General features: G+C 38.8%; 1 protein-coding gene across 2 annotated transcripts in view; it reads left to right on the top strand.

The window, feature by feature from the left end:
* The window catches only part of TJP2 (tight junction protein 2), a 63,629-nt gene extending 37,261 nt beyond the window's left edge, over positions 1 to 26,368 (top strand). For both annotated transcript variants that reach the window (XM_021379883.1, XM_021379882.1), the window contains 22 exons: positions 2,052 to 2,105; positions 4,359 to 4,483; positions 6,373 to 6,475; positions 7,201 to 7,780; positions 9,195 to 9,298; positions 9,445 to 9,598; positions 10,629 to 10,737; positions 10,846 to 10,985; positions 11,527 to 11,593; positions 13,574 to 13,724; positions 14,439 to 14,547; positions 16,081 to 16,291; positions 17,561 to 17,748; positions 18,866 to 18,961; positions 19,068 to 19,147; positions 20,208 to 20,418; positions 20,798 to 20,898; positions 21,263 to 21,475; positions 21,853 to 21,963; positions 22,938 to 23,276; positions 23,699 to 23,784; positions 25,445 to 26,368. In XM_021379883.1, coding sequence (XP_021235558.1) covers positions 2,061 to 2,105; positions 4,359 to 4,483; positions 6,373 to 6,475; positions 7,201 to 7,780; positions 9,195 to 9,298; positions 9,445 to 9,598; positions 10,629 to 10,737; positions 10,846 to 10,985; positions 11,527 to 11,593; positions 13,574 to 13,724; positions 14,439 to 14,547; positions 16,081 to 16,291; positions 17,561 to 17,748; positions 18,866 to 18,961; positions 19,068 to 19,147; positions 20,208 to 20,418; positions 20,798 to 20,898; positions 21,263 to 21,475; positions 21,853 to 21,963; positions 22,938 to 23,276; positions 23,699 to 23,784; positions 25,445 to 25,613 — 3,492 coding nt within the window. In that variant the 5' untranslated portion in view covers positions 2,052 to 2,060 and the 3' untranslated portion in view covers positions 25,614 to 26,368. The remainder of the gene's footprint in view (positions 1 to 2,051; positions 2,106 to 4,358; positions 4,484 to 6,372; positions 6,476 to 7,200; positions 7,781 to 9,194; positions 9,299 to 9,444; positions 9,599 to 10,628; positions 10,738 to 10,845; positions 10,986 to 11,526; positions 11,594 to 13,573; positions 13,725 to 14,438; positions 14,548 to 16,080; positions 16,292 to 17,560; positions 17,749 to 18,865; positions 18,962 to 19,067; positions 19,148 to 20,207; positions 20,419 to 20,797; positions 20,899 to 21,262; positions 21,476 to 21,852; positions 21,964 to 22,937; positions 23,277 to 23,698; positions 23,785 to 25,444) is intronic.

The raw sequence follows: 27,881 nt of genomic DNA, 5'->3' as shown, positions 1-27,881 counted from the left end.
CTCAGCAGTGTGTTGGGCTAGTAAGTAGCATTGGTAAGGACTGCAGGCAGTGTAAATTGAATTTGAATGATGTTCCTGCCACATACGTAAGTTGTTTGGGCTTGTATGCAGTAAGAGAGACGGAAAAGATTTTCCATCTACCCATCTGCAAAATCTGAACCCAGCTGCTTGTCCTTTAAATGTTACCAATCATTTGATCCCTTTTAGTTTCTAAAATTCTCTTCATTGAAGCCAACTGTAATTTAAATGACACCAAGGCCTTTCTTTTAGCACAGACCACGGAGCTTAAAGATACCGTATAGAAAAGTAGGACAGTAATAGTGTAACTGAGGGTCAGTAGTAGCTAAACTATCAGTTTTATCAGTTTTCATGCATGCCAGAAAGGCAAGCCTAGTCACTTCTGTTTCTCCCAGCAGCTCAGAAAAAGTCTGTAGTTAAGGAGATTTTTCTTTTTTTTTTTTTTTTTTGGCCTACAGGAGATCTCTGTGTAAGGGAATTTGTGTAATGAGATGGTTCAGTGTCAACTGGCTGAAGGGTTAGGCATGTAAGTTGCTAACATGGGAATTCGGAGAAAATAATTTCGCCGTATGCTTCAGCAAACAGAGTAACTGACTGACTATAGACATGTACATTTTAATAGGAAGTTACAAATGCCACTCATTCTAGACAAGTAGAAGTTTAGGAGTACTTCCTTGTGTTAATTTCAACTTAAGTCATTCTCTCAACAGATGTGCTGTGGATGTGCTAAATGTGTTTTTAGCTAGAGAGTCCTAGAAACTGGATAGTGTTGCCCATTTTGGTGCATGTTTAGTGTTATTTGGTGTTGTGAACTTCCTGATAAGAATGTTGAGTATTTTGCATATTCCTTTAGAAACTCTAAGCAGAACTTAGGCTTTGTTCCACTTTGTGGTGTTCAAAACTTCCACTGGAAGAATACATCATGGGGTTCTCTGCATTTGAGAAACAGTATTCATGGCTTGCCAAATAGCTGTTGACTGCCCAAAAACATTTGCTCTGGAAAAATGAGGGATTCTTTGTCCATTTTGGGGGGGAGTACAGTCACCAGCAACCCATTTAAAGCCTTTCAGTGGGCAGTTAAGTTAAAATTGAGCTTCTGTCGGGACTTCTTCTTCCCAAGGAAACTCATATCTTACCAAGAAAAATGTCTACTTTTAGCAGTCAAAACAAATAAACCTGTGACTTCAGTACGCATACATGTTCTCATGAATAACCTGGATTTTTCTTTTGCAAATAACGCTCTGTGTTTTGAATTGAAAATTTGCAGCATCAGATACTGTGGTTCATATTTTTTCTCTTCATTTCAAGGCCAGGCAGTGAAGGAGCTAGCTATATGATGCACTGGGTGGTTATTTTGTATTTTATTTTAAGCTGCGCTGTTGGAAAGATTTCAGGTTATATCATGTAAGGTAAACCGACCCATTCAGGATCAGTTTTTGCTGGAAATGTGGCGAGGAAAAAAAAAAAAGGAAAAATAGGCTTCTGAGAAGTGTCTTAGGAACGGATGTACCAGTGCTATGTAGAGATACACCGTTTTTCTGTAAAATAAAATTTTAGCTGCGGAATCTAAATATTCAGTTGTATAACTCAGAGTGGATTTAGCATTTTGTCAAATCCACGTGAACATGAAGAAAGATATGAAGGCTTATTGGTCTTTAAGGTCTCAGTTTCAACTACTGATCTTGTGGTGTACTGGAATGGAGAGATCTTCAGGAGGTAGCTTGTGTTCTTTGAATCAGGGCTATATCATGGTAGTGTGATTTGAATTAATTGCTTACGCTAAATGAGGCTTTTCCAGAAAATTGGAATGAACTGTTAAATCAGTAAAATTTGAAGGAATTCTATCAACCTGAACCGTTTGATATTTTTTTCCATTTTTAAATAAAACGTCACTAAATGAAATGCATGTGTTTCGTGCTAACTATACCAAATACTTACAATAAATACGTTTATATCTGTGTATTAATGGGGTATTTCACACTCTAGGTAGTTGTATGCTTTTTGGTTTGCTAATTGGTTTCTGTGTGCAACAGGCCCCAGGCATGGAAGAGCTGATATGGGAACAGTACACTGTGACCTTACAAAAGGTGAGTGCCTGTTAATATTTTTTGGCTTTCAGATATTCTAGTGCTGCTGTTACCTAAATATGTTTTACAATAAATGTCATTAGCATATCTGAGCCAAGAGTATGATTAATGTGTTGTACAAATTAGATACGTTTTCCATTTCAAAGCTTAATTTCTAGTTACTCATACTATAATGTGACTCTTTTATGTTAAAAATAAATTAACCATTTAAGTGCTAAATTTACTTTTATTTGGTCTTTGTAACAGCAGTCTAATGTACAACATGACAGCAACATAGCAAAATTCATTACTGAATAACCATAAAAACAAAGCAGATGGCTTTATCATGCAGTTGTGGTTGATGTTCAAGCTTTGTAATTATCATTGAACACATTTCCACTGATTTGTTTGTATATACTTTCATGTCAACCAGCGTGGAATTTAGTGGTAAAGTACTTCATCTAAACTTCGAAAATGTGCAGGCTACAAGTGTTGCTTTGACTTTCAGGAGAAGCTGAAGTTATGATTGGGTATGTTGCAAGTCCTTTTGAGTTAAACAAAGTCTGTCTCTTGCTTGTGAGTTCTGTAAGGGCTAAGCCACCACGCTACAGTAAAGGATATTATGCTTGACAGTGGTGGTAGTCTTCCCAGCTGTTTTGGTGATCTGTGTTCAATGAGTGGGCTGTACTGTCCTGTTAATATTTTTCATATTTTCTACAATGAAATGAACTTGATGACCTGAGGTAAAACAGTCACCTTGCCTATGGAACTGGTTTTATGGGTGAATTTCTGAGATGGATTGTTTCTCATGTTGCAGACATGGACAGGAGAAACACTGCAGAAGATCTTATTTCTTGACATTTCCAGCTTTTTGGGTATTGAGTTACTTGTAAATGTGCATTACATCTTTGAATCAGAGATAGCTCTTTGCCACTTGAGCAGTATGAGCCATGGACTTGCTGTTTCAGGCACTACCATTGAGTTCTACAGTTAGTTTTAATTCTGTATTGTTTTGGCTTGAAGCATCAATCTACTTCTTGTAGAGCTAAGGTGCAGTACATGTGAAGCTTTATTATTTCCTTGAAGAAATAACCTCTTAATATTGACATTAATGGAGTGCAAGCTGGCATGTGATTAAATACACATGTAGAGTTGTGGAAGAAGTACCACTTTAGTCTGATGAATCATTTCATCTGTAAGTTATTTAAAATTTAAAAATGTTCCTGTGGCATAACTTGTGTGGATATATATATGCATATATAAATATATTTGTTTTTAGGAATAGAAGGTCTATATTGAGTAGCTAATAGCATTCAACCTGTGTGTTTAATAAAATGCATAGTTTTGTGCACACGTTCTTGTGTACAGTTAAGTTATGCTAACACTTCAGGTTTAGTGTTACGGGCATGATTCCTTCACATCCCATTAAGTACTTCCTTGATATTTTTGAATGTCAAACTTGAACATTTACAGATCTGACATTTCTATGAGAGCAGGTTCGACTTAAATTACATATTTAAAATACTTGATAGTGAGCGAGTATAAAATTCACAAGTTCATTGGCTTCCTTTTTGTAGTCAGCCATGATCTTGTTTAGCCTGGTTGAGGAGTAGGTAGTTAGGAAAACTAGATAGTGGTTGTAATAAAGATGACACAATAGAAATGCTGATCTGATTTCCTAAGCATCAGTAACAAAATAGAGCCATATATCCAGCAATAACTTTGGCACGAATACCTAGTGGGATGGTGTAGCAAACTGTAGGCTAAATTAATGAGTAGTCTGCTTAATTAATAACCGTCACAGGGTTGAAGTTTAACAAGAGTAAGTGCTGGATTCTGCACCTGGAGCAGGGCATCCCTGGGATATGTGTACAGACTGGGAGATCAGAGGCTGGGGAGAAGCCGTGCACCAAGCCTGCTGCAGTTCAAGAAGTACTTGAAGAATGCTCTTAGAAATGTGGTTTGAATTTTGGGTGATCCTGTGTGGAGGCAGGATTTGAACTCAGTGTCCTTGTGAGTCCCTTCCAACTTAGAGCATTCTGTGTAGATTGAGGGTTTGGAACATGGGAACATGCTACCTTGCTGTATGGATTTATAAATCCCTTCCTTTCTAAATCTAGAGGTACTGTGTGTTTCTGCAAGTGTTCATGCAACTAGTGTATTTAGAATAATGTCTAATAGAGTGCTATCATAGGAATATTCACTTCACTCTTATTTCTATCAAAATGTCTGCTGATGGCATTGAGTTTCGTTGTATTTGTTTTTCTTTCCAAGGATTCAAAACGAGGATTTGGGATTGCAGTTTCTGGTGGCAGAGATAACCCACATTTTGAAAATGGTGAAACCTCGATAGTCATTTCAGATGTTCTCCCAGGTGGCCCAGCAGATGGATTACTTCAGTAAGCAATCTCTTATTTCTCTGTCTGACATATTTTTAGGAGCATGGCTGTAGAATACTTAAAACTTTCAGACAGTTGTGATTGACATCTTGGTGATTTAGTCCTATTGAGATCTGATAATTTCTTAAGACCTAGATGATTGTTTTAAATGGAAACAAAAACCAAACCAAAATAACAACACGTGGGGTTGTTATTCTTTGCTGTTTTCTAAGAAAATTAATTTCAGTAGTGTTGAAAAACTTTTATGGTCAGCTGTGTCTCCCTTAGGATTGTATATCTTTTAAAGAAACAACAGAAATACTTAGCATCTCAAAACATTCTTCCTGTTGTTCTTCCAGAAAATGTACTTCCTGGTCAGTCATTAGTTTTCATGAGAGTGGCTTAAGTCAGGTAGCCTAACGGTGAGTCTCAACCCTTAAGGTCCTGGAAGTGATAATAGGGGAGGGAAGAAAAACAAAAGTGTTTGCTAAATATTATTTTGAAAGAAAGAAAGGCTTTCCAAGGTCCTTTAGATAACATCTTCCTTGGTGAGACAACATTTATTGCAGACAAGTATTTTTAAATCTGTAGGCTGAGATAAACAGTTTCCAGTCCACTACTGGTAGGATTTTCATCCTAGAATATCTGATGAAGTTCAGAAGAATGAGGAGGTTGCACAGTAATTCAAAAGAGTGGGTTCTGGCCATTTTTTCTAACAGAAATTTGGCAAGATAATGGAAAGGCTTTCACATGGGAGTGGTTATTGAAGGACTAGAGAAGAGGAGTATTGCAGAACGGAAAATGGCATACCCTTTCAGTAAAAGGATTTGGAAAAGTATGAAAAGAGGCACAAAAGTCATTCAGGAGTTAAAGAAACTGCTTTACAAAGAGAAGCTTAAAGTATACAATCTTCTTATTTAAAAAGAAGATTGTGATGTGACTTGATTACAGTGAAGAGAAAACAATTGGTACTAAGGATTTCTTTTATCTGGCTGAAAAAAGTACAGTAGCCAATATTTGTTTGAACTGATGCATTGACTGTAGGGTTAGTAACTGAGTAAAAACCAGAAAAAAACTAATGTGAGGAATTTTTTTTATGTTGTGAATTTTTTTTATCTCCTGCACTTTGTAGGTTTGAAATGCCTTTTGAGAAGATATGTCTTTAATTTAGTATGTGTTATGGATTTATCTCCTGTGGGTGACTAAGTCTTAGTGGTCTGTTTGACACACAGGAAGTTTGAAAAGTTGAATTTATAATCTCTTTTGACCTGAGGAGTTTTGTTTGTTTTGCTTTGTTTTGGGTTTTTGCCTTTTTTTTTTTTTTTCCTGTTCTTCTGGAGGAGGTTAGTTTGGTTTGGTTTTCACCAGTCTTGTTCTTCCAGGGTAGATAGGGCTTGAATGCCAGTCTTTCAGAAGAGTGTGCAAGAGTGGGTTTTTGTTGAGATTTGTATGAATACTGTTGTGTGCAGCAGTTCGAAGCTGTGTTGAAATTTGCATGCTGCTGTGAAAAAAAAAACTACCACTAGGTGTGAAAGATGATGAGTTATGAAAAACTTAACAAATAAATAATAGAAATTTTGATGGTTGTCATGAATATTCTTAAAAGAAATCAAAATCTTCCTTGAAGTTAAGGCAGTTTACTGAAGCAGAACATAATAATACACATACAAAATTATGCTATTCTACCCAAACTCTGATTATCAAACATACTGAAAGCTTCTGGTAGCAATCGCAGGTATTATAGTGTCTGTATAACAAGCACTGTTTTTAAGAAAATCTCGTTAAAGTGAATGAAATCCCTTGATCCATCTTTCCCCTCATTCCTGAGGAGAAAAAAAAAAGGTTTTCTTTCGGTGTTTTTATGAAGACTTCTCTTAAATACGTTTCTCTCTTTCTCGCCTCTTTTACAGAGAAAATGACCGTGTGGTGATAGTTAATGGGACCCCAATGGAAAATGTTCCGCATTCTTTTGCAGTACAACAGCTTAGGAAAAGTGGAAAAGTGGCCACCATTGTAAGTATGTTATGAATATATTCACTCTACAGTGGTATATATCTGTGCAACCAATCAAGATTTTGGTTTTCTTCTATGAAATGGACTACAAATGCATAAAGCAAAGCAAGCCTTTGCCCAGTAGAAGATACAAGTAAATAAAGTATGTTTTTGTTTTAGTTTATACAGGTGAAGCAAATGGAAGTTAACTTTGTGACACTGTTATTTATCTTGTTGAAAAACTAGGAATAAAATTTGTCTTCAGTCCTTAATTTTACTGAATAATGAGTGCTAGTTGGACAAAATAAAACAATATGAAGAAAATGGTGTCCAGCGTACACAGAATTTGCTATTCAGACTGGCTTTCTTTGAGAGATGCATCTACTGTTGTTTTGAAGGGGGCTGTTACATTTTCAGAAGCATACTTATTGCATAGCTAAAAGAATATGGTTACTGATTCTCTTTTTGTAATTTGTTTTTTTTTTGTGTGTTTTTATTGTAATTCTTCTGATTTTTATACTTCCAGTTAGTAAGTATTTCTTCTGTGCATCTAAATAATCTCATTTGCTTGTTGATCTATAAATAGACTGACTTCAGCTGTTGTAATACAGCCCTGCAGTATTTCAGAGTTTTGAGGTTCTTTATATTTCCCCAGCTCTGATCAGAGCGTGAAGAACCTTTCATTTGTCAAATGTCAATTTCTGACTGTTGCAGTTGCTTTCTTTCTTTCATATTGCACTGAACAGGTTGTGAAAAGACCACGGAAAGTGCAGGCTGCTGCTTTGAGGAGAAGCCCCTCCCTTGACTTTGAGGACAGAGCTTTAGATGTCATGGATGACCATGCAGAATTTGATGGCAAAAGTGCTCGAAGTGGCTACAGTGAAAGAAGCTGGCGTAGTGGCAATGGAGGGCGCAGTCAAAGCTGGGGAAACAGTCTGGATCAGAGCTATAGAGATGATCAAGACAGAGAGCACAACCGAAGCAGAGATCGTAGTAGGGAATGTAGCTACAGCCGTGATCAAAGTCGTGGTAGGAGCATTGATAGGAGCTTGGATCGAGACTATGGCAGAGATCGAAGCAGGGGAAGAAGCACTGACAGGGATGGTGGCTATGAACGGGACTACAGAGGAGACTACAGTCCAGCCAGTTACAGTCATGGATCTCAACCTGATCCTAGATATGTGAGGGAGGTGAGGAGCCGAAGTCGAGACAGGCTTCATTCTCGTAGTCCTTCACCTGAAACACGCCATCAGCATGAGTACCTAGGACCGCAGGATCAGAATGGACCCATCAGCGTTCTCTTAACAAAAGGCAAACATAGTGAAGGTAGGTATGGGAGGGGGGGGATTGACTTTAATGTAGCGTGTTGTTTTGCTGGGAACAGGAAAGGTATCTAAATATTCTCTGCTTTAGAATTTAAGTGGAGCGTTTTCACTGGTTGGTGAATTGTTCTTTTGTTCTCTCAGACAGGTTTCAGGTGTTTTTTTTTCCCCCCCAGCACTTTGGACTTTGCCTTTGAACAAATAACTGTTTACCCACATTATTTGAGTCTTTTCAAGCCCCTGTGTCCTTTGGTTTTCTATTTTCTCCTCTCTATTCTTCTAAATATTATATGAAGCATGGATATGATCATGACTGAGATTACACTTGTCATATCTGTAAAAAGGGTAGTTACAATGAGTGAAGGGTAGACTACTGTTAATGGTGCATTTAATTTTATTGTGCTGAAGGAAATCAATGGTTCCAAGAATTGTTTGGTTCTAAATACTTTAGAATATAATTAATGGATACTGAAACAGCAACAACTGAAATAGCCTTTCTTTTGTTGAGTGTTGGAGTGTGTAGATGAAGGCCAAAACTGTGATCTTTTAATGTGCAGTGAAGTAAAGACTCTTGTGTTGTAAAGCCTATCCAAGATTAGATTATGCACATTTTCTGTTTTTTGCTTGCTTGTTTGTTGGAAGCTTTGTTTTTTTTTTTTTTTTTTTTTAACTTTAAAATGTGCCTGTTGTGACTTGTGAGAATTTTCTGCCTGTATAAGCTTTGTATGCAGGAACCACACTCTTCTTTTGACTCTGGTGAGGATCGTTTTCCCTCCTTGTTCTTCCCATGCATATAATGTTTCTACTTGCAAAGATAACACAGATAATTATCCAAATAAGGAGGAATATCAGGTGATTTTAAGAAGTTTTATATGTAGGCATTATTTCCTTAATGCTTTCTGCCATTCATATACGTACTCTGCAGTTTCTGTCAAGTGTGGTTTCTGTCTTTTTATGCTCAAAGACATGCTTTTTATAAAACTAGTGTGTTATTTTTTTTTCCCTTTGCCCAAAACAAAGGAGACAACTTACTGGACAACCCAGTAAGTAAAAGAAGTAAAAGAACTAGCTCTTCTCTTAGTCTTGTTGACCCTTTTTCATGCCTTTCTATACCGTACAAACTACGATGCAGAGATAACGTAGTCCAGTGTGTTTATGAGCATGTCCAGAATGAAGGCATCATTTCACTTTTGAAGGTGCAGGCTAATTATCCGCCTGTGATTCTTTTCAGACTGCTGATTGTTCAAACAGGTGGGACAGCACTGAAATAAGAGAGAGTCTGGGGTTAAGTTGGTATACTGAGTCCCCATTTCTTATTTTTCTCATAGTGTAATGCTGCTTGTACACAACATTGTTTAAAAAAAAATGCATTCTTGCTAATTATCTAAGCTACAGTGGGCTATTTTCTTTGATTCTAGAATATGGTCTCCGACTTGGAAGTCAGATCTTTATAAAAGAAATGACCAGTACTGGCCTAGCAACCAAAGATGGCAACCTTCATGAAGGGGATATCATTCTTAAGGTGCGTTGTGGTTAAACTGCTAGCAGTATTGCAAGTACTTGTTAAAGATGATTTATCTGAAGTATGTCATGTTATAGTGAAGTTCAGTATCGAACTTCAGTGCAATATGGAATTTTATTATTTACTTGACACCTTTTTATATCCAGATCAATGGTACAGTGACAGAGAACATGTCTTTAGCTGATGCCCGAAAATTGATTGAGAAGTCTCGGGGAAAGCTCCAGCTGGTTGTCCTCAGGGACAGAAAGCAGACCCTGCTGAACATTCCTTCACTCAATGACAGTGACTCAGAAATGGACGGTGAGGTTTAATTTGGATGAAAAATTCTTCTCTCTGCACGGAGATAAATTGGAGCTTATAGTGTTTTGCTGTGATACAGTGGCGCTAGGTTTTAAAACACAAAACAAGCAAAAAACTGCACACACAACTAAATACTAGTCAAATAAGCATCAAGTCAACTTCTTTTCAGGTGAAAGAAGAATTCTGTAGTAATCATGCAATTACATATTGGGCAGGGGCAGAGACAGAAAAAGTAATAATGGTCAGTGTTACTTACTTCCCATACCAAACAAGTGGTTACCTTAATAAAAGACTTCAATATTAAAATTATGTGAAGTGAACTGATCTGTCCTTCTGAGGTCATTAACATTCATTACAAAATTCATTAAAAAAGTGTTCAGGACAAGAGGATATGAAGTCTCTGGGAAAAATGGTTTCAATTTCCAGTATCCGCACAAGTGATCTCTGACAGTGCATGAGCTATATCTCACAATATGCTCTCACTTTGGGAAGGCCTCAGGATGTTTGAGGGAGTAGGATGTTACATTACTTAGTGCAAGATATTTGTTTCTCAGATATCAGCATACTCTGTGCAGTGCTTAATAGGTTTTACTGTGATGACTAAAGTGTGGTTCATATCTGAAAGCTACTCTGTTTTTGTCTGAGAAGCACTAATGAGGATGGTTAATGTAGTCTTCTGTTTCTGTTTCTCCAGCAGAACTCAAATGAAAGTCTGTTAATGCTAGCTTATCTAGGGATGGTATGGTGATAATAGTTGTGTGTTGTATGTTTCCCAAAAGTTGTGTGAAAACTTCCTAAAGTATTTCTGGGTGGAGAGGGGGGAAGCACTAAAAAGCATACAGCACCTTGGAACCCTTGCCAGATCCAAACACCAAACTTGGAAGGGAAATAGACTGGAAGATTCAACATATATGTGAAAGCTTTTGTAAACAAATATGGTGATTATATCTACAGATAATATAAGCATTTTTTGGTTTGTTGTTGTTTTTATAGATAGTTTACTTTTTATTTATAATTTTTGTTTCTAAAGATATTTCTGAAATAGAGTCAAACAGATCGTTCTCCCCCCAAGATGACAGATTACATCATTCTGATCTGGATTCACATTCATCCAATGAAAAGCTGAAAGAGAAAACAAAGTAAGAAGTGTTGTTTTCTACTATTTTGCTTCTCAAAGGAATGCTTAAAATACATGCACTGTTAACTGTTTTTACTGCATTCTTTCATTTTTTTTGTGCTCAATTTAGTGCAAAAGATGATCCATCCAATAGGATGTCCAGGACAGGAGCAATTCCTACACCATTTAAATCAACTGGTGATATAGCTACAGCTGCCGTCACTGTTGTAGACACAAACAAAGAACCAAAGTACCAAGATGATGTAGCAGGTCAGAGTTGGAATTCCCACTGAAGTTTATTTTCCCCATTTTTTTCCTCCTCCTGAGTACAGAATGTCTGTTCCCCATGTCACATCTGCAAGTCTAGTATAGTCTTCTTATTAATCCCATCCTGGTGTGCAGAAGAGATCTGTCTTTGCTTTGTGGTACAGAGAAAGAGAAGACATCTGAGATTACCTGAAGGCAGCTGTCCATTAGAATTACTATTGCAAAAAGCATTTACTTACCTAGATGCTTCCTAGTAGCCTGGTACCCTAAGTAGACAGGAAAGGCTATTTCTGATGTCTGATTTGTCTTGCCTGAAAAAAGAATTCTGTATCCTTCTGATGATTTTTTTTATCCCAAGAATTAAGGAAAAACAAACAACTAAAAATAAAGTAAATCAGTTCTAGGCAAAAAATGATAGGCATTTAAATTTGTGTTAATCTTTGGCATGGAGGAGTTGGACTGCTATCTAATCACTAAGAATTGCTGCAATTGAACTTTTTTTTTTATAGTTTAGTAACTTCCACTGACTTTTTTTTACATACAGTGTCCCAACCAAAAGCAGTTACAAGAACGATTCTTAAACCCAGCCCTGAAGATGAAGCAATATATGGGTAAGGAGACATATTCCCTGTTCTTTTGCTCTCAGTGTTTTCATGACTCGCATGCAGCTAGTGGTTGCATATGTTCGGACTTTCAATAGTACATTTGGAGTGATACTCCTTTTAAAGTTTAACACCAAGATCATGTGCCTTCTAACTGTATATACTTGGAAAAAAAATAGTTTTAGAAGTATTTTTATGGAGAATATAGACATCGTATGCCTGGAAGACATAGCAGCACCCTGTGCTTCTGTGCATTCATAGGAATTTACACCATGGTATGTTTTTGTTCTCTATTTTGCACTTATGGGATAGCTTTTGGAGTTTGGTGTCCCTTCTCCAGGCCAAGAAAAGACATGCACACACTGGAGTAAATCTGGCTGTGGCACATCAAGGAAGTTGGCATATGACACATGAGAAGAGACTAAGAATGGAGGTTGTCAAGCCTGGAGAGTAGAGAACAGAAGGCAGTGTTGGGATGGGATTCCAACTACCTAATGACTGCATGCAGAGAAAATAGAGCCCTTCTTCTCAGAGGGGCACAGTGGTAGGATGAAGAGCAGCAGACACAAGCTGGAACATACAAAACTCTGGCTTGGTATAAAGAGAGAAACTTTTCTGTGAGTTTGATTAACCACTTGAACAGCTTTCCCATGTATCTTGTGGTATCTCCACCATCAGTGATACTTAAAAGTGTAATTGATCAACACAGCTACTTTGAGCACAGGTCCATTCTAACCTGTGTAAAGCTATGGAATGTATATAATGTATTTTACACCTCTTCATTATTTTGTACTTACAAAAGACAATACTCCCCTTTCCCTTATACTAAGATATAAAGAGAACATTCTCTAACTGGGAACAAGTCTGTTGGAAGAGAAGGCCAGACATGTTTCTACACAAGCTGAAAAATTCTAGACAGAAGTTTGCATCTTTTCTTCAAACTCAAGCCTGTGTAGTCCATATGCCATTTTAGATGTGCTCTGAATGAAAAAAAAATACTGCTTGCAAAGTTTGTGGAGGTGGGGGCGTTGGCAGTTTTAGCAGTGATCAATTTTAATCTGGCACTGTTGTTGCTTTAAGAATTAAGATACTAAAGGTTGTAAAGAGTATTAATATGAAATCAACATACATGTTCTCTTTGTTTCCAAATACAAAAATTAAAGGGAGAGGAGCACTGAGATTGTAAGGGAGACCCTAAAAATTGTGTGTCTGGAAGTTTTTTTCTCAAATTGATTCTCTTCTCAGATCTTCCCTGGGGCTGGACCTTGCATGTGTTGTCATTGATGTACAAATTAATCGAGTGATTATTTTTGTGAAGGGGAAATTATAATACAGGCTTAGGGTATTAGTGAGAAAGGCTGACAGATAAATACTGTCCTCTGTGTTGGAAGGTCATTTAGGCACACAGCTTTTCTGACAGGAAAAAAGCTGAACCTAATCCTGTAGCCTCTTCCTTTCCGAAATATGAAAAGTATGACAGTTAACATAACGGTATAACATATTTTGAAGTATTTGTCAGTTCAAGTTAACAAAAGTTCCGTGTGATCTAATAAATGTTAAACTGCAAAGAAAATAGGCCTAAATTTCATTTGTATGATGGTTATGGGTACTTGGAGGAAAAAACTATGAGTGAGATTACTTATTACTCAGGCTGTTTTCATACAAAAAAAAAAAAGCTGCTTATGTGACAGAAGGTCCAATAGGTAGAGAGTAATTTCAGGATGTCAGAAACCAAGAATTCGTTTCCTGTCACGTATGGGTATGTCACTTGGTCTCTCTTTCTAACTTAGTTTCTACTCTGAAAAATGTAAATTTTTTGCTTTCTTTCTTTGAAGCATTACCTGGGTAAGTACAGCCTATCTAGTGACAGGAAGGGGATAAGCGTATTACTAACATGTTTTTTTAAGTTGCAATTTTTTGCTCTTGACAACCTATTACTGTCATATGCCTAATGTCTGGCTGTCGTTTTTCTGCCCATACATCTTGTAGTCCTAATACGAAAATGGTGAGATTCAAGAAAGGGGACAGTGTGGGTCTACGGCTTGCTGGTGGAAATGATGTAGGGATATTTATTGCTGGAATTCAAGAAGGCACCTCAGCTGACCAGGAAGGCCTTCAGGAAGGAGATCAGATTCTCAAGGTATGAGTACGTGTCCCTGAAATTCAAGCTTTTGTAATTTTTTGTTTGCTTTTTATTGGCAATATAGAATAAATGATGTTCTCAGAAAGTGAAGTTTTTGCTTGATGCGTAAATGTGTGTGGAGGGTTCTTACTGAAATCATCTTACAAAGGAGAACTCAAATTAGATACCAAGTGTTAATTTGTGTAAAATTCTGGGGAAAGAGTAGATAAGGGAAAGATTAATTTTAAAAAATACCTCAAGATGGAAGAGAATAATTTTTCTGTACACTGTTTCCTCCTAGTCTCGGAGTGAGAAAAAAAAAAATTGAAGCCAGTATATTTCTCTTTTTTTTCGTTTTTCTTCAACTTGTTTGGATAGCAGCAACTGGTTTTCCTGGGTTCTGAATTATTTCTTCTATGCTATTTTGTGCTTTTTCATTCTCCTTTTTTTTTAAATTCAGTTTTAGGAGGCTAATTTTCAAGGCCTGTTGGAGACTATGCAAGTAGTAAAAGAAATTGAAACAATCTAGCATTGAACATCCAGAACCTTACTATTTGAGAAAGACTACTGTGAATGGCTAGATTAAAATACCCATATTGACCTAATAAATAAATATAGAAAAAAGAGGAAGATAATATATAAGATTTTTTTTTTTAAGTTAAACAAAAAGCTTTGGGTATTCTTTTTAATTGTTGTTTTTTTCAGGTGTTATTTTATTTTTTTGGTACGTAGGTAAACACTCAAGATTTTAGAGGCATTGTTCGAGAGGATGCTGTTTTATACCTATTAGAAATTCCCAAAGGTGATACAGTGACAATTTTGGCTCAAAGCAAATATGAAGGTAGGTGCTTTTAACAAAATGAATCTATGAAGCTTTTGGAAGTTTCGGAAGGATGTTATGATCTATTCTGTCAATGAAACTACAGATAACTTCTCTGTTTCTTATTCTTGACAGCATTTTAGTTACTTTTTCAGTAGCATATGAGACAGCTGTCTTCCATACCACAGGGATCATAGAGATGCCTGTGTGATATGTCTATCAGAACATTTAATCACCTTTTTCATTATTAGCAAGTACCATCTTTTCTTAATCCTGGTAACATACTGCTTGTTCCTTCTGCTTTTCTGCATGTAGCAGCTGACCAGAATCTGGTGTTTACATTCCTTTTCAGCTGTGCTTTGGCAGTCATAAAGTATTCACGGCAGAAAGTGGGCAATTTGATGAGCAGTTAAGGAGCAAGCCTCTTGCTTTCCTGTTTGACGACATCGCCTGCTTTAATACTGAAGTACCCTAGCTGCCTTTTGCTTTTTGAGGGTGCAAGTTCATGCTTCCCTTTTGCTATAATGGCTATATGTGTACAAATATAGAACGTTATTGATAATGTAGATGCAGGGTAGTTGTTGTGGAGGCTGTTCTTCTGTGTATTTTTGAGTGGAGTGGAAGAATTGAATGGAATGAATGCGAAAGAAGTGTCAATCTGCATGAGGATAGGAAGGCCCTACAGCAGAATCTGGACAGGCTTGACTGATTGGCTGAGACCAAGTGTACAAGCTTCAACAAGACCAAGTGCTGTGTCCTGCACTTTGGCCTCTACAGGCTTGGGGCAGAGTGGCTGGAAAGCAGCACAAAGGAGAAGTTTTGGGGGTGTTAGCTGACAGCCGGCTCAACATGAGCCAGCAGTGTGCCCAGGTGGCCAAGAGCGCCAACGGCTTCCTGGCTTGTATCAGAAATAGTGTAGGCAGCAAGAGCAGAGAGTGATCTTTACCCTGTACTCAGCTCTGGTGAGGCTACACCTTGAGTACTGTGTTCAGTTTTAGGCCCCTCACTACAATAAAGGTGTGGAGGCTCAGGAATGTGTCCAGACATGGGCAGCAAAGCTGGTGAGGGGTCTGGAGCACAGGTCTTACAGGGAGCGGCTGAGGGAACTGGGATTGTACTGGAGAAAAGGAGGCTTAAAGGAGACTTTATTGCTCTCTGCACCTAACTCCCGGAAAAGAGGTCATGCTGAGATAGCGTCAGCCTCTTCTCCCATGTGACTAGCGGTAGGACAAGAGGTAGTGGCCTCAAGTTGCTCTAGGGAAGCTTCAGGTTGAATCTCAGGAAAAAATTATTCGTAGAGTGGTGAGGAATATTAGAACAGGGAGGTTGTGGAGTCACTGTCCCTGGAGGTTTTCAAGAAGAGTGTAGATGCAGCAGTGAGGAACATGGTTTTGTGGGCATGGTGGTGATGGGTTGATGGTTGGACTAGATGGTATTATTGGTCTTTTCCAGCCTTAATTATATGATTTTAATTTTAAAACTCTTATCTAGAATGACAGTTTAATCTTTCTTTCAAATGTAAAAATCATAAACTAAATGGAGTTCCTTTTTTAGTATACAGAGACATCATGGCCTGTGGCAGAGGAGATTCATTCTTCATCAGAAGCCACTTTGAGTGTGAAAAAGAGTCACCACAGAGCTTAGCCTTCACCAGAGGGGAGATCTTTAGAGTAGTTGATACGCTTTATGATGGCAAACTGGGAAACTGGCTGGCTGTGAGAATTGGAAATGAACTTGAAAAGGGCCTCATTCCAAATAGGAGCAGGTAAGCTGACATTCTGTTGTCCTACTCCTTGTTAAAAAAGGTGGTTTTCTTTTTTTTAGAGAAGATTTTTGCTTCCTATGTCATACCTTTTTTTTTTTCCTTCTTCCTTACAAGAATGAAGAAATTGTTCTGTCTTTACTTTCACAACAATTGTTCCTGTGAAACTGTGGATTTTAGATGGTGGTATCGTGTGAAAAGATGATGAGAGAAAGGATGGTCTTAACAACACACTGAGCTGGGCTTTTGCAACACAGGTTGCAGAGGTCATGATTCAGTAATCACCTAAGCTTTGACCATTAGCTTCTTCAATTCCTCTTGTACAAAATGGGTAGAGGGTTCTTTATTTGCTTGAGAATAACTTTAAAAAACCAAACAAAAAACCTAAACCCAGCAAGCCCTAACTACTGCATATGCAAGGATACCCTGATGATTAACCTTTTAAAAGATCTAGTGCTTGAACTCTTTGTAAATTCTTGCAGAAAATGTTTCAAGAATTTAGTCCAAGCTAGTATTTCTTGGTAGCCAAATTAGTCATTTTTGCATGAACTATGGAGTTAAACCACAGCAATGGGGTTTTTTTTCTTATTTTGCTTTAACTACACTGTGTCAGTAAAAGTTAATGTGAGATGAAAGGAAGTGTCCATAATTGTGCACTGAATAAGAGAATTAAAATTCATCTGCAAAAATGATAAGGATGTTTTTTTAGACTTCAGCCTTTAAATCCTTGAATGTGGTCATGATTTTATGATGGGGATTAAAAAAAAAAACGTTCTCAGTTGCATTGTACAGAAGTTCCTGAAATATGGTTCATACATGGTTCCCCTGCCTCTTTCCTGGTTAGTACATTCTGTACTCTCTGGTAATTAATCTGTCCAAACCAGCCTTTATTTCTATACTGTAGTGACTTAAAAGTTCTAATGAAGAAGAGAATAATAGCTGTAATTATTTAGGCCATCAGTTCTTGGTTGCTCTTTTTTTCACAGTCCTGTGCAGTTGCATTCTTCTATTTATGCCTGTATGAGTTATCAGTTTAAAACCAGTGGACTGATGCAGCAATTTTGTAGCTTTGGCAAACTGGATCATCATTCTCATGCTGAGTTTGCTCCAAGGCAGAAGAACCTGGATTTCTATCCTTTTCAACTTTCCACTTAATGGCTGCCTAGCTGTCAAACTACCGGTTGCGAATTCAAAACTCATTTCTCCAGTGAAAGTCCTTTTGCCCATTTTTGACTAGATGCATACAAATAAGTACTGTGCTTTCTCTGTCAGAGCCGAGCAGATGGCCAGTGTTCAAAATGCCCAGAAAGATGGCTCTAGTGACAGGGCAGACTTCTGGAGAACACGTGGCCAGCGATCTGGAGTGAAGAAGAATTTGAGGAAGAGTCGTGAAGATCTGACAGCTATTGTATCAGTGAGCACAAAATTCCCAGCTTATGAGCGAGTTCAGTTGCGTGAAGGTAAGTGAGACTGCTGTAGCCAGCTGTCCATTTATTGCTGGCTCTTTTAGTGTCCCAAAGTTTGTTCAGCTAAATCAGTGATTTGGAACAACTTAGGCTTCAGTGTTAAATTTGAACAACAGAAAGAGATAATGTTTTTTATCAGAATGCATATTTCTGGACACTGTTAACTACTTTAAAAAGAAAGCCTTCTATGTTTTCTAAACTGCTGTTGTTCTCACTTGCCTCTAAATTACAAATGCCAATTTCAAGTTTGAAAATGAAGAAAAGAAGAAACAAGTATGATTTTTTCCTTTGTTTCCTGAACTTCTCTGTGGCTAGCTTGGAAAGTACAGTTCATGTGACTGACATGAATCACCGTTTCTAGTGCGCTCGTAAGCATCACTTAACAGTAACTTCAGAGCAAGTAAAACCTAAATATAGTCAGTAGATGGTTGAAATGAAATTGGAGTTGATATGGTCTGTCTCTGTGACTCCAAATTAGCTATATTGCACATGATTTAGGGTAAGTCAGAGTAATTTCCTGGACATCTATTTGCACATGGTAGCATTGTGGAAAAAAAAAAAAGAAGAAAAAAAAAACAGTAAAATGTATTTTAAAGGAACTCACCAATGAAGACCAAGAAATGCTGCATTCACCCACTTGGTGAATGGCATTCACCCACTTGCAAGGACTATATTGGCACTTCTTTTGATATCAACATAACAGAATTTTGCATTTCTTTTGCTTCTTTAGGCTGCCCTGCAGCTGATTTAGCATTTGTAGCTTTAGTCTCGGAGATCCCATTGGGTCAAGGGTCGTGTTATTTTGTGGATGGAAAGATTGCTGAAGATACGCCATGCATTTTGAGAATGTAGAATCATCTCAACCCATCATCATTGTGAGGAATAAGAAAATTAAACTAAAATACAGTTATGCTTTCTCAGCTGATGAAGTTTTCTTCAAGTTGTACTGTTGTACCAACTTTCAAGAAATAAAATTTCTTAAGTGTTTCTCATGATATCTTGAACACATTGCTAACTTTGCAGAGTAAATGAGGATACTTTGTACTAATTCACATAAATACATAAAAGCAATCTTACTGGGCTTATCTTTTTTCCAACTATGTTTTTGCAGCTGGTTTTAAGCGACCTGTTGTGATATTTGGCCCTATTGCGGATGTTGCTATGGAGAAGCTGTCAAATGACTTGCCTCACCTGTACCAGACTGCAAGTAAGTTGTCCTCCTAGCTTCCTTATCATCTTTAGCTGAAAAAATGGGTAACTTGTTCTCATACCTTCCCAGCTACTACAGATGAGCTAAATTGTTTTCTTTGCAGAGACAGAACCCAGAGATGCAGGTTCAGAGAAGGCAACTGGGGTAGTACGCTTGAACACTGTGAGGCAAATCATTGAGCAGGTAGAGTATTTTTCTATGAGAATCGCTTACTCTTAAAGGGATATTATTAAGTTTGTTTGCTCTTAAAACTTGGGAATTCTCCTACGTTCACTGCATCTATTTCTGTGATAAGCAGACTTGTCTAATGGTAGCACTGTTTTGAAATGTATTTAAGATCAGTTTGTACAATTTTGATAGCTGCTCTCTAAATGAGAATGTGAAGCTGGTACTAAAAATTAAATTCTGCTATATTAGTCCATTCTAAATTGAAGCAGAGGGGTGTCTACATTGTATGGTGTGCTTCCTGAATTTGCCAGTGTAGTCTTTCTGTCTTGCAGTGCTCTACACATTGCAGTTGCCATCAGAAATCTAATATTTTAGATTGCTTCAGTTACCCTTATGTGAACTGAATGGGAAGGGGTTGTGATAGCTGTGATATCTACTGAGGCTGCACTGACTCTTTTTGTACTACTGTTTGGGGATAAAGTAAATAGGTTTTAATCAAAGCACCTAAAAAAGTAGGCTAAAGAATGTACTCTGCTGCTTATTATCCTGAGCCCAATAAAGGCAGTGCCAGAGGGGTTAAAATGTGACACAGAAGGCTATTCAGAGCTTTGGCCTCACTACAGCACACATCCTATTTATCTTAACACTAGAGGTAGCTGAGAAAAAATATGTATTATTACAATTTTTTAAAGTAAAAAAAGACTTTCCTCAGCTAATAAGTGTAGATAAAATTCCATAGTTAACACCCGGAATACTTGGGGTGGTGGAAGCTGTGGTATGCACAAGTAGAGAGAAAAGCTAGTTAAATTCAGTAGAGTAAATGTATTTAACTTAATATGAGTTAGTTAATGAACATGAGAATGTGGAGACAGGCAAAAGCTTTTCAGAAAAATGGAGCTGCAGGGAAAATGTTGCCTGCTGTGACTTCTGAATGCAATATAACTGTAGGGAAAAAATCCAACAAGTTGTGGCCTCCTGTGGAGGAAGACATCCTAGATTTCCCAGGATAAGATTTTCCAAATCCTGCCCCTTAGTCTGTACAGGCAGAACACTGATTGGGCTTTCTTCTTAACAGGATAAACATGCTCTCTTGGATGTGACTCCTAAAGCAGTGGATCTGCTAAATTATACCCAGTGGTTTCCCATTGTAGTCTTCTTCAACCCAGACAGTAAGCAGGGTGTGAAAACAATGAGACAAAGGCTGTGTTCCACATCTAACAAGAGCTCAAGGAAGCTTTATGAGCAAGCAAGCAAGCTGAAGAAAACTTGTTCCCACCTCTTTACAGGTAAGGAAGAATGTGTGTCAAACCTGCTTATCAGTGGATGCGACTGTGTCAGTCTTCAGACATCCACTCACTGCTCTGCATATTAACTCAATATGCTGGCTGGAACTAGGAGTGTGAAGGTATGGTCATGAGCAATCTCTTCTTTGACTTCCTCTCAAAATTCCTTGTTTTTGCCAAATTATTATACAAAAAGAACTGAGAATCAGCATACTGTCTTTCCAAGGCAATAAATATGTGAGTTAATAATCTTAGGATGTGGACAAACAAAATAAAATTACTGCATGTTTGTTATTTAAATGAAATGTCTGTTTAACACTCTCACATAAATGATCAGATTGTGTTTGCTGTGTATAAATACTTTCTCCTTAATTTTGTATAGCCACCATCAATTTGAATTCAGCTAATGATAGCTGGTATGGTAGCCTGAAGGATACAATTCAGCAACAGCAAGGTGAAGCGGTTTGGGTGTCAGAAGGAAAGGTAAGCAATCAGTCCATGCAAATCTATACAGATGTCTCAAGATAATCTCTTGCCAGGGAAAATGTTCTAATTTTTGTTAGCTCATGCTGGATATATTAGACAAGTAGTCAGTTGATGTCTGTCGTGGTAACTAAAAATTACCTATTTTTCTGTTATACTTTGGAACTTTGTTCACTAATGCTGTGGCTAGGAGAGAGTGGTGAGGAGGAATAAACTTCACAGGACTTACAGTTCTGCATTAGAATTTCTCTTGGTTCTGCAAAGGCATTCTTAAGTAGTTGTTTAGCATGATATCATGACCTGTCTAAGCTCTAATTCTTATTTCTGTATCTTTATTCCTTAATTCTTAATAACTTTTCTGCAGGTGGATGGCATGGAAGATGACGCAGATGATCGCATGTCTTACCTTACTGCCATGGGTGCTGACTATTTGAGTTGTGACAGTCGGTTGATCAGTGACTTAGAAGATACAGATGGAGAAGGAGGTGCATACACTGATAATGAACTTGATGAACCTTTGGATGAACCAAGAGTTTCATCTGTTGGCCGGTCCTCTGAACCTGTACATCATGAGGAGGTGAGATGCCTGGATTTTCAATAAGGCTGTGCTTTGCACTTTCTGAAAGCCTTGTATATGTGGCCTAGAAATAAAAAAAAAAATTCTCTTGTGCTTTCTTTAAGGTGCAGCATTATGTTACCTATGATAGTGTTTCAGAAGTATCTTCTGGAGGGCAAAAGTAATAATACCTCTGCTGCTCTGTTTAACTCTATAGGTTTCTGCTGATGTCTCATGACCTTGAACTTGACAATTACATGTGCAGTGATTATGATCAGATGCTGACAGTCCTCTAACTTTTGGTTATTGTTCCCAAAATAGTAAACATGAGAGAGTCCAAAAATGGTTGAATTACTGGATACTGCATTTTTTTTTTAATCTCTTATGTTCTTTCACAGAATATAAAGAAATTTAGCTTGGAACAAAGAACTCCATTGAGGAAAGCTGGTAGCAGGGAGATCCTTAGAGAACCTAGTCCACCTCCAGCATTCAAGCCTGAACCACCTAAGGTAAACTTGTAGAAACAGAATACAAAGTTCCTCTTTCAGGAGAACTTCTCAGGGTGGCACATTAGGAAAAGCAGCTGGAATGATCAAAGACTAGAAAACAAGGAAAGCGTGGAGCGAGTGAATTAGGGGGTTTCAAATCCCAGCAGAAACAAAAAGTATTACAGTTGTCTTCAAATTTGTGAGATCTCTATATGGAAAAAGACATGATACTGCTTTTTGTGTCTGCTAATTAATTGAAAGGCGCTTTTTGACAGCAGCGAGGACAAATCTAAGCTAATCATTAAGAAAAGTATATCTGATGGGCCATTGTTGTGAAATGCAAAAACAGAATCTACCACCTCTGTCATCAGTTTCCATGACTAAATTGTTGTTAACCAGCTATTCAAACCTTACTCAGGAATGAAACGGAAAAAAAATGATGATGCTTGGAGACCAAATTCTACTCTTGCAATTTCTGATTTCCACTGACCGTAGAGTCTTTTCTGCACAAGACTGGGTGCTCTCACAGTCTTCGTTCCATGTACAAATACATTCCATATACATCGAAGTACGCTTAGCAATGGGGGTAGGGCCAAGCTGGACGCAAACAATGAAAAAAGTGGTGGAAGAGAAAATAGGCATGGTGCTGTGCACTTCTAAACTCCAGGCAGCAATCTTTTGTATTAGATAGTGTGGACAAATCATCTGGTGTTCAGTATTTTCTGCATTCTCCCTTGGAATGTCTTGTAGTTATGGTAATCTTCAAAGAATTGTACCAATAAATCTAAATGTGCTACTCTTCTGTAGGTTGATGTGTAGCATATGGATGTATGGCTACCCAAATTATCCAAATGTTCAAGTACCTTTCAAGATTTTCCTTGAACAGTGAGTGACACTACTAAATACAAAGGCAAAATGATTAACTTCAGATTAAAGTCTTCATTTCAGGTAATAATATGAAATTGCTATTGTAAACTTATTATTAACACTTCTAGGGGAAGTTACAAAACAAAGAGGATCTGTATGACTTCCCTAAGAACTATGACTCCAGACCAAGTAACATCAGTGTCAGCAGTGAGACTTCAATGGTATCAGCCAAAGCAGCACCACCACCTGTTTCTGTGAAACCTACTTTTGGGCGTCCCATCCTGAGAAATACTCAGCCAGCAGTCCTAAGTGCAGAAGAAGAAGAGGAGGGAAAGTTGGAAGAGGAAGGAAATGAACAAGAAAATACTCCAAAATCTGTACTGAGGAAAGTCAAAATATTTGAGGAGATGGATCACAAGGCAAGGATGCAAAGAATGCAAGAGCTACAGGAGGCCCAGAATGCTAGGGTATGAAAAAATGCATTCTCCCCTTGTATTGCTTTCCAGCATACAGAACAGTCTGCATCCTGAAAGTGAAAACCATGCACTTACATTGTGTTGATTCTGGAGTGGGAAGTGGTAAATTACACAATGGGAAATACCACTGTGTGGATTTGCATGTAAAAAGAGAGTATAATTTTTGGCTTCTTGTTGTAGTTATAGCAAGCTGTATTTTAAAAATCCTTCTGTTCTTGCAATCATTTCCACATGTACTTTTAATCAGTACTCTAGCAAAAGATCTTGCAAATGCAGGAATATGAATAAGATCATTAATCAGTTTGTGCTTTAATTGTTTCAGATGTAGCTGTGACGTGCTATGTCTATTATGTAGGGTTGCCTCATGGATAGACTTAAAATGAAAAGTTATTTTCTCCAACTTTATTTTAAAGATTGAAATAGCCCAGAAGCACCCAGATATTTATGCTGTCCCTGTCAAAACACAGAAGCCAGACCAGAACTGGCCCCAGCCCGTGAGGTAAGGCATATGCAATTTAAAGTATTCTGTCTTGAATATGTAGTTCACTGTCAAGAGGATAGCTTTTATTCATAAAAACAGCCCTACCTCGGTAATTGCTTTGTTGTGGTGCCTTGAAAATTACTATAAGGCTGAGGCAAAACTTCAGTTAACTCCTCTCATTTTTCATGATTTTTCTTTTAGTGTATTAATAGTATTTTATTTAGCTAGGAAGAAACAATTGTGTTTGTTTTCTGAGAGACTTGCACAGTCAGTTTTTAGTTCCAGTTATTATTAATCTAACTCAGACACTTTTCTGCATTCATGTCCTTTGAAGTCCATTCTTTCTGTGCTAGACATTTGGTGACTGTTAGTTTATCCTAATGAATAACTGCTGTTTTAATTACTTAGGTGCTTAGTCAGTTGCAGATGTAATGCCTGGGTAGGGAAACCAAGAATGAAACTTTGCTGAGGTCACCCATCAAGGCACAGTTGAGGAGAGAACTCCTTTTTGAAGCTAACCGGTCTGATGAAATTGTTAGACTCTTTCATTAAAGTTCAGTGATTTCTTAATTGTATGACCACTGTGTCAGCTTCAATCTCTGCAGTCACCCAGACATAAACACTGTTGTTTTGTTCTCTACATAACTCTTCAAGTTTTTCTTGCTTCTTAGCTGCAGCCAGTAGAAGTGGGACTTCTTTCTAAAGAGTCAAATCCTTTGATGTCACAGTATATAATTTAAAATGCAGAAATGTACTAAAATGCAGAAAGCAGAGTTTTAATTTCAGGTTTGCTTGGTGGGTTAAAGACTTTTATATGGGGTTTAGAAGCTTTATAGAAAGTAGCAAAAAAGAAATTTTTAACCACATATACACAGTATTTGCCTACTTCCAGAAGACAGTGCTGTTAGCAGTTTAGAGGCATGTTGTTAATGGCTGCCCTGGAAAGGGGCACCGTGGCAATATGGAAAGAGGGTGACACCTTATTTGCATATAGTGTGGGGCTGCAAAAATAATGGGTTTTGACACTGGCGAAACGCCACTGGCAGACTGCATTTACGTACGTCTGCTTGATGTCACGTTAAATGGGCAGCAGCAAAGGGTATAGAAAGGAAATATACAGATTATTTGTGCCTGTTTTTTTTTTGAGGTGGGAGCCATCGTGAGAGCCTTGAATGAGGAGGGAAGGCTATGAGTTTAAAAAATACATCTCAGACCTTGAGACAGAAGACTAGAGATGCAAGGAAAGGAAGCAGATGTACAAAGAGTGGTGCAGAAAAGGATGGTGCAAAACAGTTTGAGGAAGACGTCACTCAGCTGGGGTAGCAGCAATAGCGTAGAAGCCTCTCAGGCAGTAAAGAGCAGCAAAGCTCTTGATCAGGTTGGGTGAGGTGCAGAGTAGTTAGTACTTTTAAATTTGGCATTCTTCTAGGCGTGTTGAGTGGATCAAATCTGAATATGAAGCTCCAGATTGCTGGAAATAAGATGCTTCTCTCGGTAGACTTACCATGGCCATACAAATGTTGATGGAGGTAAAACGGGCTAGAAGTGGCTTCATTGGCTCCATGTGGCTCTCTGTTGTGTGTGACCATAAAGTCAATACTAGGTATTACTGTTTTCAGATTTTCAGAATGGAAGTAAGCGTTATCTTCCCCCCCCCCCCCNCCCCCGTGTTTGATAGCTGCCGACCTCCAGAACCCCAGAAACCTCCTACCAGACCTTACCTGGAGGATCGTGGCAGCTGTGGCAGTGATGGAGAGGAGGAGGAAGAGTACCGTCGGCAGCTCTCAGACCACTCCAAGAAAGGTTATTACGGACAGCCATCCAGATACAGAGACACAGAACTGTAGGCTTGCTGGTCCATGCAAGTAGAATGCTGTTCTGAGGCTCTCTTCCTTCCCAGCCAAAGTGGAGCAGAAGTTAGTCTTGTGAAGCTGTATTTTTGTTGGGGATAATTAGTAGGTGTGCTGCACAACTTAGACATATCCATAGGCTGAAACTGGAAGACTTGTTTTTTGGGGATATGCTATTCTGTTAGCATCTAAGAAAAGAAATCACTATCGCCTGAACTCTGTTGCCTGTTTCGAAAGGACCAAATCCTGTTTCAAAGTTTGTGTTAATTGTTAGTATTTTCATACTTTAACAGGAGAACTTTTTTTTCCCCTTTTACTAATGCTGCCAATTTGGGCTGTTCTACCATGTTATGAAAGTATGATCTAGGAGACAGACTTCTCGATGCAACAGAACTAAATTTAGAAGTATTTAAAAACAGTAAGTGCCTTTACCGAGAAGCATTTCTAATTGTTCGTTTGGACATCTGATACTTGTGTAAAGCCATAACACACTAATGGGGGGATTGACTCTTTTGCCTAACTTTTTTATCAGATTCATGGCAACAATTTACCTTGCATGTTGTTTTTCGGAGCTCATATATGCATATGCGGTATTTCAAAAATACTGACTGTACATAGAATAAAGGTGCAGTTGGCCAGGTTGGTTGGAAACGACCAGGATGTGCTAAACAACAGAAGAAAATGGTGTAGAAATTCAGTCATGTACTGAAATTTACACAGATGCAAATAATAAACAATAGATCCTAGACAAATGTTGTGTTCCGTTTTTTTTCTTCTGAGCAGCATACGCAGATCCCACCTGGCCCAAGAGCCAACACAGAGCCGTTTCACAGCTTTCCCTTCGGACACTCTGCACAGGAGCTCCCACAGTCCCCAGCCTCTATACCACTCAGTGTAAGAGCAACAATCCAAGTGTCTGCAGTCCTCCCACAGCAGAGGCTGGGGCAGGGCTGTGGTTATGAGAATGGGCAGCTGGGTGCACCCTGCAAGCAGGACACTGACGGCTGGCAAGGACCACCTCGCAGGCACAACACTGCAGGCATGTTCAGGGAAGGAGGTCAGCCTTAGGCTCAGTGCCCCAGCTCCTGTTGCACTGGGGTGCTCCTTGCTGGCTGAAGCATTCCTCTGACACCTGGTGGAGCAAAGCAGCCCTGGCTTCATTCTCATTGTGTCCAGTGTTGCACCTGCAGCTGGCTGGCCCTTCCTGGGCAACCGGAGAGGGGGTGCAGCTGTGGAGGAAAATGAAAAGCCCCGCTGTGCACCGTCTCCATGCCACGGGAGCCACAGCCAGCGGGAATGACCATCTTGGAGGCCCAGGCCAGAAGAGATGTCTTGGGAAGCCTCCCAGGAAATGACCACACCATGGTGACAACAGGCAGCATGGAAAGGATTTGAGCAGTACACCAGCTCTTTTTCACCCCGTGTTCCCATGGGATATGGACTTGGCAAAGGCAGCAGCACTGTGGGGTCTGGTCTGGGGGTACCAGGCAGGGTTTCAGCGGAGCCTCTTTTCCACGGTGTTTCTGAGCCCAGTGGCTCTTCTCCTACCCACAGCCCTCATGGTGGTAGCTGGATGTGTCCTGTGAGCAGGACACTGCTCCTTTACCACTGTAAGGGACGGTGACTCCACAACTTCCCTGGGCAGCCTGTTCCAATCACAGAGTCACAGAATCACCAAAGTTGGAAACGGCCTCTAAGATCATACGGTCCAACTGTCCACCTACGATCAATATTTCCCACTAAACTGTGTCCCTAAGTACAACATTTAGAGAATCATAGGTGCTTATAGAACGATAGTATGCCTAACCACACTTTTTGAGAAGCAATTCTTCCTAACATCCAACCTGGCACAACTTAAGGCCATTCCCTCCAGTCCTGTCTCTAGTTAAATGGGAGAAGTGGCTGACCTCCACCTCACCGCAACCTCCTTTCAGGAAGCTGTTGAGGGCAATACGGTCTCCTTTGAGCCTCCTCTTCTCGAGACTGAACAATCCCAGTTCCCTCAGCCACGCCCCAGCTTTGTTGTCCTTCTCTGGACACGCTCCATGGCCTTGATGTCCTTCTTGTACTGAGGTGCCCAAAACTGAACACCGTACTCGAGGTGCGGCCTCACTACTGCTAAGTACAGGGTAGCAATCACCTCCCTGCTCCTGAAGGCTACACTGTTTTTGATACATGCCAGGATGCCCTTTCTGAGTATATGTACGTTTGTTATTTTCAGGCACACTTTTGTCTTGTCAGTTGCTCCTCAATATCCAGAATTAC

The sequence above is a fragment of the Numida meleagris genome, chromosome Z (assembly GCF_002078875.1).
Source record: "Numida meleagris isolate 19003 breed g44 Domestic line chromosome Z, NumMel1.0, whole genome shotgun sequence".
In the NCBI taxonomy this organism is placed as follows: domain Eukaryota; kingdom Metazoa; phylum Chordata; class Aves; order Galliformes; family Numididae; genus Numida; species Numida meleagris.
The sequence above is the reverse complement of the archived record's forward strand: the minus strand, read 5'-3'. Positions and strand labels throughout refer to the sequence as shown.